This window comes from Mesocricetus auratus, unplaced genomic scaffold, assembly GCF_017639785.1.
Source record: "Mesocricetus auratus isolate SY011 unplaced genomic scaffold, BCM_Maur_2.0 Super-Scaffold_100008, whole genome shotgun sequence".
NCBI classification, from domain to species: Eukaryota; Metazoa; Chordata; class Mammalia; order Rodentia; family Cricetidae; genus Mesocricetus; species Mesocricetus auratus.
Window position 1 is genome coordinate 42,782,841 of NW_024429192.1, and position 12,893 is coordinate 42,795,733.

At 37.9% G+C, this 12,893-nt stretch overlaps 1 protein-coding gene across 1 annotated transcript in view; it reads right to left on the reverse strand.

Moving 5' to 3' along the window:
- Ift57 (intraflagellar transport 57) overlaps positions 1–12,893 on the reverse strand; it is a 54,055-nt gene that overhangs the window by 17,443 nt on the left and 23,719 nt on the right. The window contains exon 6 of the mRNA XM_040750724.1: positions 12,597–12,719. Within this exon, the coding sequence (XP_040606658.1) occupies positions 12,597–12,719 (123 nt within the window). The remainder of the gene's footprint in view (positions 1–12,596; positions 12,720–12,893) is intronic.

Sequence of the window (12,893 nt, forward strand, 5' to 3'; positions counted from 1 at the left end):
GCAGTGCGTTGTAGTTGATTTGTTTTAGAGTGTGGGAATAATCACCACTGCTAGGGATATGTTTCTTTGGGAAGTTCCTATTTTCTAGCAATCCCTCTCATTTTAGAGGAACAGTCAACCATGTACACAGGCTGTCAGAATGTGCACAGTTACCCTTACACTGGCCTATAATTGAATAAAAACTGGAAATTCAGAGTCTCTAAAGGTAAACAAGTCTCTGTTAACATGCCTTCACATGTTAACTACAATCCATTACTCATGGCCACTCCATGCTGCACTTCTTTTATATGACTACACAGACCTTCTTGAGGACTTGCAGGCTTCAGAAAGACATGCCCAAAGCAGAGATCTTACAAGGCAAACACAGGTCAAATAGGAAATCAGTAGATACTGAGTAACTACTGTGGAGAACTGATAAATGAGCTTACCTCTCTTTCCAGTTTGTTTGCCTGCTGCAACAAACATTAACCAAAAGCAACTTAGGGAAGGAAAGGGATCAGTTCATCCTACACTTCTAGGGCTCATGAGAGACAGAAGTCAGGGCAGGAAGCCACATAGGAACTGAAGCTGAAACCATGGAGAATGGTTGCTTATTGTGTTGTTCTCTCTGGCCTGGTTCAGACAGCTTTCTTCCACAACCCAGGGCAGCCTTCCCAACAGTGCACTGCCCATCGTGGGCTGGGCCCTCCCAAATCAATCAACAATCACAACAGTTCTCCATAAACCTGGCCATAGATCAATCTCATCTGGGCTACCCCTTTAGACGCCCTTTCCCGGTGACCTGGTTTGTATCAAGGCTCTAATAACAGTTCCACCCAAATTTAAGAATCTGCTGATCAAAACTTAGCTCTCAGACTGACACTCAACATCCTTCCAGCAAACAAACAAAAAAATAGTTATCTTCTACATTTTTAAAGAACCAAGAAGCATAAACCATTTCTTTAGTATAAAGAAACAGGGAAAAATAATGGAATAAAAATCACGGGAATACAATTTTCTTTAAATATTAAGAAATTTCAAATAAAACATAGTAGTAGTGAGAATGATTCTAACATGGCTGATTGGAAAAAATGAGTCAAGCCAATAAAAACTACATTTTGTAGGAAGTCCATGTGACAAATGGTCTCTGCTTCAATTCATATTTTATATTAAGCAATTCAAGGGAAACATTAAATCATACTTTACAATAATGAAATATTTAGGCAGTCTAGACATTTTAATTATAATCAATATATATTAATTCACCGCTCTCAATCACAGGTGTCTGTTTGAGGTCTGCGGGCAGTGAGGCATGGGTCTCTTGCCTTTGCAGTATTAACAAAGCATGCAGTTTTCACTGGCTATTTCCTTGTAATCAGCATCACTGCTGAAGCTCTGTAGTTACAACTAATGGCTGTCACTAAGGCAAAATTATTCTTTCTTCTATTTTAATCTGTGATTCACGGGACCTTCACCTGATCCAGTTTATCACACTCGTGGTAGATAGAAAGGAAGGCATCATCAGCCATGCTTAAACAAGCAATATCCACAGAGTTCAGCAAGATGATGACCGAAGTAACTTAGGATGTTGTTGTTGACTGGGGAGACTGGCTTTGTCTCCACTCCTTTGCTGTATTATTCAGTATAATTTTAAGCACAATAAACCTTTTCCACCACGTGGTATCTAGCCATGATCCACATGCAGCAAAGGAAATACAAAACGAAAATCAAACAGCTGACCTTGCAAATACAACTTCCAGTGCACAAAATCATATCTTGTTTGAAATAATACAACAGCTCCAAAGAATAGCTGCTTTGTGCAATCTCTTTTGAAGAATGCTTGCTATAAAAGTCCATCAGCAGTATTTTCCCTCATTCTGAGATGATGTGGCAGTTGAGTAATCATGCAGACTGTTCTAAAAATGTATGTGTATCTAGTTAATTTAGGCAGTTTATTTTGATAGCATTCACCTCTTTTTGATTATAGCAGGTGTTTCAAGGATAAATTTACTGAAATTTTTATTTTGTTTAAACAACAGCAGCATGTACATTTATGGCCCTGTTATATTAAAAAGCATTTATTGTCTGGCAGCAATAGATACAATTACAAACATGTGTGACATTAATTGGAGCTATTACTCCTGCATAGCCTCATGGAGATCAACTTATTGCCACCTGTATTTACATTTGTTGCTATAATTGTAAAATCTGACTTTTTAAATTAGGTGTCTTATTTTTCTTTAAATTACATGAATATTTTTAATAGAAGGTCGACCAGAAAATCCCCAAGCATTATAAATGTAGTTTCTCCACTATGCAAATAGCGGGTAGAATCCTGTGTTAATAATCATGTACATGGAATTCATTCCTGTATTCCAGGCCACAGAATACATTATATCTCTTGGCTTGTGGATGCATGAATCCTATTAATACTTCCTATCCAAAAGCTAGAGAATAAGTCTTAAGAAATGTCCCCATTCTCAAACTATAACAATACATAAATATTTAGAAAAGTTAACTTTTGCTAACATCTTCTCGTGCTGTATCCAAATGCACTGACAGACACAAGGTCGAGAAAGCTGGTCCCTCTATTGCTTTGCAATGAGAGCAATGCTCTCACTTGCTCCCAGGTACAGATTTGTCTGCAATAATAAAAAGAAAGAGCCTACCCCTGTAACTTTCTGCAGGACTTGGCTTCCAATTTGAAGAGACTGAGATCTAATATAGTAATTCTGCGGTCCCTCTAGGTTCATTTAAATGGAATTCTACCTGCTGATTAATGAAGGCCCTTCTTCTGCCTCTTAGGTTTTAGCTCTCATGGTGACTGAGGAGCCCAAAGGCTCAAAACTATTGCAGTGATTTTATCCAAGCACAATGACTCTTCCCAAAAAGTCTCCCGCTGTACGTCACCTAAGGCAACACCTGAGTGCTTTATTTACTTTAAAACAAAATCCAATTGTGTTGAGTTGAAACTTAAGTTTAAGGTCCTTTTCATGGCAGTTCAGGAAAGTCAGAAGCCTCAGGACAGGAAGGTCTGTAAAAACAGTTCAGTGAGTCAGAGCTTTAAAATAATTAGAAATATATGTTGTAATACTTCCAGAGCCTTCAAAAATAATCACTTCATCTAAATTCCTTGTAATGAATCTGAAGATTTACATAATTACTTAAGACACTTTGGCAAAAGGAAGGAGGTACCTACCCAACTATCTCTTAGAAAAACAAAGCAGGAAACATTTAATTATAATTTGGAAAAATCTATTTAAGACATTAATCAAAATTTTAATTACTATATCCATGGGGCATTGAAGCATATTAGAACATTTGTTCATTCCATTAAATACCTAATATTAAATCATCGTAATGTACAACCTTTTAGAAATAAGAACTGCTTAACTGAAGAAAGGAGCCTATGTTAAAATTTAGTTGGAAACTTATTTCATGCTTCCTGTTTTTCCTTATTTTTGAGGAATAAGAATAAACATTAGTAGTATTTACTTGGTTTCTACTATGGTAAAGCAAACAAAATGCCATTAGAAGTCATTAGTGACATATTATTTATGATTTAGTAAAGCTTTCCTGAGTATTTGAAAGCAAAGTCAGCCACAAGCTATAGAGGTCAGGCAGTGGTGATACACACCTTTAATCCCAGGACTCTGGATTAAGATGTAGATGGATCTCTGTTAGTTCAAGGCCAGGGCTACATGGAATTGAATCAGGCTAAATAGAGTAACAGAGTTCACACCTTTAATCCTAGGACTCATGACAGCTATTTAAGACAGGAACAGTGTCTCAGAGCTGGCATTCTTTCTCCAGTCACACTGAGAATAGGAAGACATTAAAGTCTTTAATCACATTGAGGAGAGCATAGCAGTCTGGGTGAATCTGAGGAGCAGTGAAGTCAGAAGCAGTTTGAGGATTGCCCATTTGGTCTGAGCTGAAGTAAAGGTAAGAGCTAATGCCGGTTACTTTGCCTTTCTGAGTTTTAGCTTGAAGCTTGAGCCCCTCCAGTATTAGTCTCTGGATTTTTTATTTATCATGCTATAGAAGTCATTTTTCCTTAGGTCAACTAATATACAAATAGACAATGACAATACCAAGACACACAGCAAACCAGAATTCTAATCCACCATGTGCAGCATCTGATCCAAGAAGCAGAGCCATGGGCTCTGTAGTAATTAGCCCCACGTGGACCTTGGTCAAACAATTCCAACTTGGGACCAGCCTGTAGACAAAGCCACATCCTCCTCTCTGTGATGGTATCACTTGTCAACTTGCCAGACTGTGGAAGATGGTCATCTGGGTAGGCATGCAGGTGATTATACTGATCATGTCAACTGAGGTGAGAAGACAAGCTCACAGTGGTTGCACCACTCCCTGGCTGGGATCCTCAACTTTTTAAGGGAAGGAAGGTAACTGAGCATCAGCCTTCATTCATTGTTCCTGCTTCTTGGCTGTGAATGTAATGTGGTCAGCAACTTCAAGTTTCTGCTGCTTTGACTTGCCCCATGATGGACTGTACTCTTGAACTATGAACCAAAATGAACCCTTTCTTAAGAACCTTAAACTGCTTTCTTCAGAATATTTTATCACAGCAACAGGGAACAGTGTTCTACCCAACCAATTGCATCAGATGGCCTGCTTCTGGTCTTACCCTACTGCAGATTCCCAGTCCTACTTAAGAATACCCGAAGCCTCATTTGTTCTGCTAACAAAATCAAACTTCCCTACCAGCCTTTGGGTCTTTGTCAAAGGCAAGTAAGAGATGGTGGCTGAGCCCCTCAATATAGTGAGCCCCGAAAAAAAAACAACAGCCTTTCTTGGTCCAATCTGAATAGGCTCCAAAGTCAAAGGTCTACTTTAAGAAATCTCAAGAAAATAGAATATCCTAGAGATTCAAAGTTATCAGTAACACAGACTGTGAAAAATCTAAACAAACATTCATTCATCCACATCTTAGAAATACTGGGCATGCAGAACTTTTTGGAATGTCTCAGCACCTTGTCAACTGAGTCACTTAAAAAAACTTTAAAACTTAAAAAAATGTTATTCCTTTGGAATTAAAAAATGTTTTAGTCATTTAGGAAAAGATTTCCTTTGATAATTATCATGAAGTACCTTCACAGAAAGATTATCAAACAACTTAGCTTCAAACTAGGGACTGTTCTGACTGTACATGCTACAGCCCAGAGACTGATGACTATAGATGCTGCAGCCTAGAGACTGTTCTGACTGTACATGCTGCAGCCTAAGACTTTTCTGACTGTACATGCTGCAGTCTAAGACTGTTCTGACTCTACATGCTGTAGTCTAAGACTGTTCTGACTGTATGTGTTGCACCCTAGAGATTGTTCAGATTGTACATTCTGCAGTCTAAGACTATTCTGACTATACATGCTGTAGCCTACAGACTGTTCTGACCACACACCCTGCAGCCTAAGACTATTCTGATTGTATATACTATGGCCTAAAGACTGTGGCCCTAGCTCCTGCAGAATGCTGCTGTGCCCTTTCTCTACCCAGATCCTGACTCTGCTTTGACTCCAACCTGCTGAGCTCAGACAAGTTAGCTCTACTACCTGGAAATCAGGAGAGTATTGATGCAAAGTGCAAGGACTGTCAACAGCCATCAACGTTATCATCCCTAGTTAAAACAATGTCTGGAAATACATACAATGCAATATTTCTACAAACAGTAAATAACAAGTGTATGAATAAATACATACAGAAATAGTGGTCTGCATGGAGTGGTTCTTTGATACCATCCTATGTGTTTCACATATTTTCACTCATTTGGCTTTTTAGTAGCACCTTAAGGGAGGCATTATAATAAATTTCATTTTCCAGATGAGGAAATTAAGGCACAAGGTGTTGGAGTCATCCACCACTGTAATTCATAGTCAAGTGACCTGGGTTCAGAACTTCTACTCTTAATCATGTTACATTCTCTACATGAGTAGGCGAAAACCTGCCTTGTCATTCAAATACTATTGCCATCATTTGTAAAAGTAAATTACTCTTCTGTTTACAGTTCCTCATTTGAGGTAAAGGTACTTGCATTTCTGAGTAGTGGAAAGGGTTAAGTGAGATAATGCACATACAGTACTAGGATCAGTTCCTGGCACATAGGAAATAGTAAATGCCAATTATCACAATGATGCTTTATTATGTGTATAGTTACTGGGGAAAAATGGAAAGATCAAGACAAGGATAATGACAAAAACCTGGTTAGAGGCTCATGTAAGAATATAATGTAGATATTCATATATATTCCTTAAATGACACAAGCATTACTGCATACACTTTGTAAACCTTCCTGAATACTGATTGGGCACCCAAAGTAAAAGAATGTAATAATGATAATAATAATGTTTATTAGATTCTGACACATTTTGCCTTACTTTTTTACTTTTTTATTGCTGTAACAAAACACTATGACCACAAAACACGATGACCAAGGGAACTTACAAAAGAAAGCATTTAATTCGGGGCTCACAGTGACAAAGGGTTAGTATCCATGACCATTATGGTGAGGAGCCTGGCAGCAGGCAGGCAGTCATGGTACTGGAGCACCAGCTGAGAACTTACACAAAAGTAAGGCAGAGAGACAGCTACCTGGGAACTGTAGGGTTCTTGAAACTTCAAAGGTCACCCCAGTGGCACACTCCTCCAACAAGACCACACCTCCTAATCCTTCCCAAACAGTTCTACCAACTGGTGACCATATATGAGCATATGGGGGCTATTCTCATCCAAACTACCACATTCTACTCCCTGGCCTGCATAGACTTATGGCCACATCATAATACAAAATGAATTTAATCCAACTTCAAAAGTCTCCCTAGTCTCCCACAGTCTCAACACAGTTTAAAAATCCAATGTTCAAAGTCCCTTCTGAGATTCAAAATAATTTAATTGAAATCCCTGTAAAATCAAAAAGCAAATTACATACTTCTAACATACAATGGCATAGAATATACATTACCATTCCAAAAGGGAAGAATTGGGGCCAAGAAGTGAACACACTGGACCAAAGCAAGACAGAAGTCCAGCAAGTCTCATAGGGCTATTTCCAATGGCAAAGATCTTAGATCACTATTCCATTCCAACTTTGTTGACTGAAATACTCTTCTCTCTCTGTTTGTCTCTCAGGCTGGTTCAATTCCATGTTTGCATCTCTGTTTGGTAGACATGGCTCTGGCATCTCCAAAATCTTGGGGTCTCCAACATAATCCAGCCTTCATTTTAACAGCTTTCTCCAATAGTCTCTCTAGGCCTCCCCAGCCACATGCTTGGTCTCTCCAGCTTTCCTTAACCTTGAAGGATGATTATCCACAGCTTTACTCTTGTGTTCTTCATGACTCTAAAGTCAGACCAAGTGATTGATACTGCCAAGTTCTGCTGCCTGCTGAGCATGGAAACTGCCCCCCTCCTTGAATTGCTAGTATTGTAAACTTTGATTTCTTGCTGTTCTATTAGGAACAGGCCTCTTAATTCCTTTTAGAAGTTGCAAGAATAGCTGGGCAGGGTCTCACCTTAAGGGTATAAACTGTCTTTATTGGATTTCTCCCTATATCTTTCAGCACAAGTCCTAACACTCCAATATTAAGTTTCCTGGTGTTCATGTCCTCCTCAAAATGTACATTTTGTATTTCTTTTTGCCTGACTTATTCTTTTTCATTGTAGACCTGTTCGAGAGTGATTACTAATAACCACATAACAACATCAATATAAAGCTGTCTTGAAATTTCTTCTGCCAGTAAAATTAGTTCAAAATCCTTCAATTTAGCCTCTGGTGGATTTCTAAGACAAGGGCAAAAAGCAGCCACATTCTTTGCCATACTAAATAAGGATGGTCCCTAGCCCAGTTATTAATATTACTCCCCTTAAAACCTCTTGAGTTGGGCCTCTATAGTTAACATTGCTATCTGGACTATTGTCTTCCAAGTTCCTATTAGGATGCCAATTAAGCTCTGCATATAGCCTTTCAGTGTTTCACTAATTCAAAGTCTCAAAGTCTTCCACATTTCTCTAAAAGATAGTATGGCTAAGCTTATAATAGCAATAGCCCATTCTCTTGTAACAACTTCTGTCTTAGTCACTTTTCTATTGCTCCCCTAAGATACCATGACCAATCCAAGTAAGTATAGGAGTGGTAGTTACTGCTCTGAATGAGCTGGGCATCCCCAACAATCATCAATGAAGAAAATGTCCTACAGACTTGCCAGGCCTATCTTAAGAAATAATTTTCCCAGTTAAGCTTCTTTTTTCTTCCAAGATATGTTTAGGTTGGTGTTAGGTAGACAAAAGTCAACTAGAAAAATGAGTAATCTTTGGGTCTAATTCTTAGCACACTCCAAGCCCCTTTCTCTTTGAAACATCACTTTCATAAATTAAAGACAAAATTGAATTTAAACTATTGTTGTATGTGGTAGAATATTACTTTCAGGTGTGCGACTTTTGTTTCTCTTTCATTTGTTTAACTCTGTGAAGCTGTGTTACTGTGTCTGTCTAAAATACTTTGGGGCTCCAATAAAGAGCTGAACAGTCAATAGTGAGGCAGGAGCAAGGATATGGAGGGCAAATAGGAGAAACAGGGTTCGAGGAAAGCAAGAGACCAAGGAGAGGAGGACATCAGGAGCCAGCACCCAACCATCCAGCTATACCACATTCCATGGAATAAGAGTAAGATTTACAGAAGTAAGAGAACAGGGAAAGCCCAGAGGCAAAAGATAGACAGGATAATATAAGAAAGGCTGGCTATGAACAAGCCAAGCTAAGGCTGGACATTCATAAGTAATAAGACTCTATATGTAATTCACTTGGGAGCTGGGTGATGGGCCCCACAAAAGAGAAAAAACATCTCACACTGTATATTCACAATACAGTGTTGAGTTCCTCAAAGACATTTTCATCACATCTGTTTTCTGACCATCTCAACCCATCCTTCATACCATCATCTGTCTTGACCCTCCTCCTTTTGCTAATTTCCTTCATTCCTTCAGACAATGTCTTTGTAACATATATACATATACATATACATACACACACACACACACACACACACACACATATATATATTTAGTTGTGTGTGTGTCTTAGGGTTTCTATTGCTGTGATAAAACACCATGTCCAAAGCAACTTGGGGAGGAAAGGGTTTATTTGGGGTACACTTCCCCAGCACTGTTCATCATCAAAGGAAGTGAGGACAGGAATGTAAAGAAGGCAGGGACCTGGAGAAGCCATAGAGGGGGGCTGCTTACTGGCTGGGATGCCACTTTCTGGCTTGATCCTCAAGAAAAGCTCAGCCTGCTTTCTTATAGAACTCAGGGTCATCAGCCTGGGGGTGGCCCCATCCACAATGGGCTGGACCATTCCACATCAATCACTAATTAAGAATATGCTCTACAGGCTTGCCTACAGTCTCATAGTATGGAAGCAATTTCTCAGTTGAGGCTCTCTCTCAGATGACTCTAGCTTGTGTCAAGTTGATATAAAACTATCCAGCATAACACAACTTTATGTATCTATATCATACCATGCAATACGTCTGAGTTACTATTTTCTATTTTCCATAAAATAATGATCTCCTGTAGTATTCCACTCTTCTGCCAATGACTTAATTTGTTTACTGCTGAATAAAACTCTATTATACATATATACATTTCCTTGACTCATTCATTTCTTGAGGTACACCTAGGCTGCTTCTATATATAACCTGCATAAGTAAAATGTCTTGTGATGCACATGGATATGAAAGTGTTTCTGTGATATGGTGACCTAGTGTCCCTCAGGTATATGCTCAGGTGCTGTATAATTGGGTCATATGATATCACTCATTATAGGTTTTTTTCTGAGGAACCTTCATGCTGAGTTCCATAATGTTTCATCTGTTCATATTTCCATCAGCAGTGAAAAAGGGTCCCTGCCAGACCCAGCCTCGATAGCACTTATTATTGTTTAGCTAATGATAGCCATTCTCACTGGGATGAGATAGAATCTTAGTGTCATCCTAATTTGCATTTCTCTGATAGTAGAGTATATTTTTTTCTTTTGCATGCTTATTGGCCATTTGTACTTCAACTGGAGAAATGTCTGTCTCATTAGCCCATTTGTTGTGTGTGGTTTTTTTTGGGGGGGGAAGTTTATTAGTTCTTTAGAGATGTTAGATAATAATTCTGTGTTAGATGTATTATTTTCCAATCCTACAGGTTGGATATTTCTTTCCTGGAAGGTTTTTTTTTCAGATCTTTTAGGGTATTTCTTCATTTGATTGTTTCCATTTTCTGTCCTGAAGCTTCTTAATTTTACTCAGATTAGCATCCAATGAGACCTTTGTCTTCAGTTGAGCACCACATTATTTGTATTTTTGGCACATTTTCTTTTTCCTAATTCTATTTTGTTTCTGCTAATATTAAAATTAGTTTATATTCTTTGGAAACAGACAATAATAGCAAGCATTGCCATTTAACAGACACATGCTACTTTAGCAAAAAGAACCCACTGAACCATTATGGAAAGATTACAAAGGAAAATATTGGTATATGATGGAATCCGTTTGGCACAAATGTAATAGGTAAAAAACATATTCCCAAAAGATTCTCTTGCTTTTTAAAAAAATTCTCTGCAAGAAAACATAGAAGTGATAAACTTAGCTTGAGAGGAAAAATGAAAAAAAAATTATCCTGTGGCAGACAAATATGAAACTTATTTACTACTAATGTAAGGTCATTTAAAATAAATTTATAATGAGTTTAAGTAATGAGACTCTTTATTATGTGCCTCCCAAAATCTCTAAGCTATTCAAATATTAATACATAACCAGTAAAACACATTGACTCTCCAAATATTTGATTTCTTTTTTCTTCTCTCAATCATGAAATGAAATAAAAAGGGTTTGTGAGTGTCCCCTAGTAGCCTGTGCTGAAGGAAAGGTTATTAACCAAATAAAGGCGGTGATTTGGATAGGGTCAAGAATAGAGGCAAAGTACGATGTACCCTGAAGCTGCAGCAACTGTCAATGGCAATGGCTCTAAGAAGAAAACTCACATATATCTAAGTTACCCTCTTTTCATTTCTGAGAAATAATAATACATTTTTTATCACTAGATTCTTCATGCTTTAAGGCCATGGTATAATTTCATTTTTCTTATGCTACACAAATATTGACCCTAATGCTATGCTTTCCTTGTGGTTCATCTGAAAGGCTGGGGTGGGGGATGCTGGGAAAACACTGTCCATAAGGATGGAATGACTCAGAAAAGAATCACAATCAAGTATGGCTTCGATCAGTATATTTTAACCATAAAAATAAAAATTCAAATTAATATCCTCATATCTCCCAAATCCAGAGAAATCAACATACTTGATTGTATAAATAATTTGGCACAGTCAATCCTAAGTGTGTAGCATGTGGTGAGTCAGTGTCCAATTTTAAATTAGCTAATTATTTCCCAAATCAGATGGACACTGATTCTTCACAAATCCAGGATTCTGAGTTGGTCCACTCTAGAATCTGAACTACACATAATTCTGCAAAACAATATGGTGTTAATGACTAAGGTTACACCCTTTCTTTCTTGGTTACCTCTAGTGTGTGGAAATCAATGACTGTAGTCAAAACATACACACAAAACCCATTAGGTTCTAAATGAGATGTCTGACTCTAAGAATATACTAAGAATGAAAGTTAAAAGGTTTAATTTGTTCCCTTCTGGGATTCAACTGTTCCCATCTACACAATTATTTTAACTTGCTATTATATCTGAAATCACAACAATAGTGACTTTTAATTTCATAAAGAGAATTTGTTCTGACAAAACCAAAAAACTAGAATTGGCTTTTTTTTTGCAAAAAAGGAAATATTCCTCTTCAGTTCTTTATGCAGAGATTATTAAAAATGTAAATGAGAATTAAATCATCAGCTCTCCTATATGCTTTTGCTTGTCTTAAAGTAATTACTTATAATGCCATAGGCCAAAAAACAAAAACAAAACAGCACCTGGATTCAGAAGCAGCTCCCTTGCTCAATTATCCATCCCTTGTCTTCTTATTTATTTCTTGTCTTCTTAATGTTGGAGTACCTTATCCCCTTACCCCAGCCACCTGAGTGCTGGGAATACCGGCAGAAAGCCTGCCCCTGGCTTTAACTCCCAGTCCCACAGATTATCTAAGACAACATCTAGGTTATACTAAATTGTGCTAAGCAATATTTCTAAAATTCCTTTTAACTCTAATCAACTGGTATCATCACAGAATTTCAGTTCACCTCAAGAGAATACGATTTTCAATAAATTACATTAAAGTTACTGACAAAAATCCCTCAATCCAAGTGAAACAGCATATGTTCCAAATCCTTTCAAAGATTTTTCTTCTGCTCAGACTGTACTACAGTATCCATTCAATAATCTGTTATACCCTTGTATAGATAAAGCACAGAGCAGGCAGTGAGGCACATGCCTATAATTTCAACATTGGAGTTGCAGAGGCAAGAAATACACAGGCCAGCATGCTGGCCAGTAAACCTCTCCCCCTCCCATTCTTAAATTGTGGGCGTTCTCAACCTGAAAGCACCTTATAAGGTGATTTCTTGGAGCATATGCGCTCTCTGTCTCTGATACCTTATTGTCGGTCCTGATCGTGACTTTCAGTTGCGGTAGTACACGTTCCACTTCTAGACTCCATTCCGCAGCATCTGTTGTAGATTCCAAAATATCTTCTTGTTTGGCAGACTCGTTTGTGTCCTAAGAAAGGAAAGATATCACAGGATTTGGAGTTTATAAAAAGAACTGGAGAAATCTTGAGGCATTTAAGCAGCACTGCACAATTTAAATCGAGGGTAGTAGTGTTAAAATTATAGTGCAGTCGAGATTCTGTTCTGTCTTCCTACCCAGGTTACAAGAAAATTAGGTAGAATA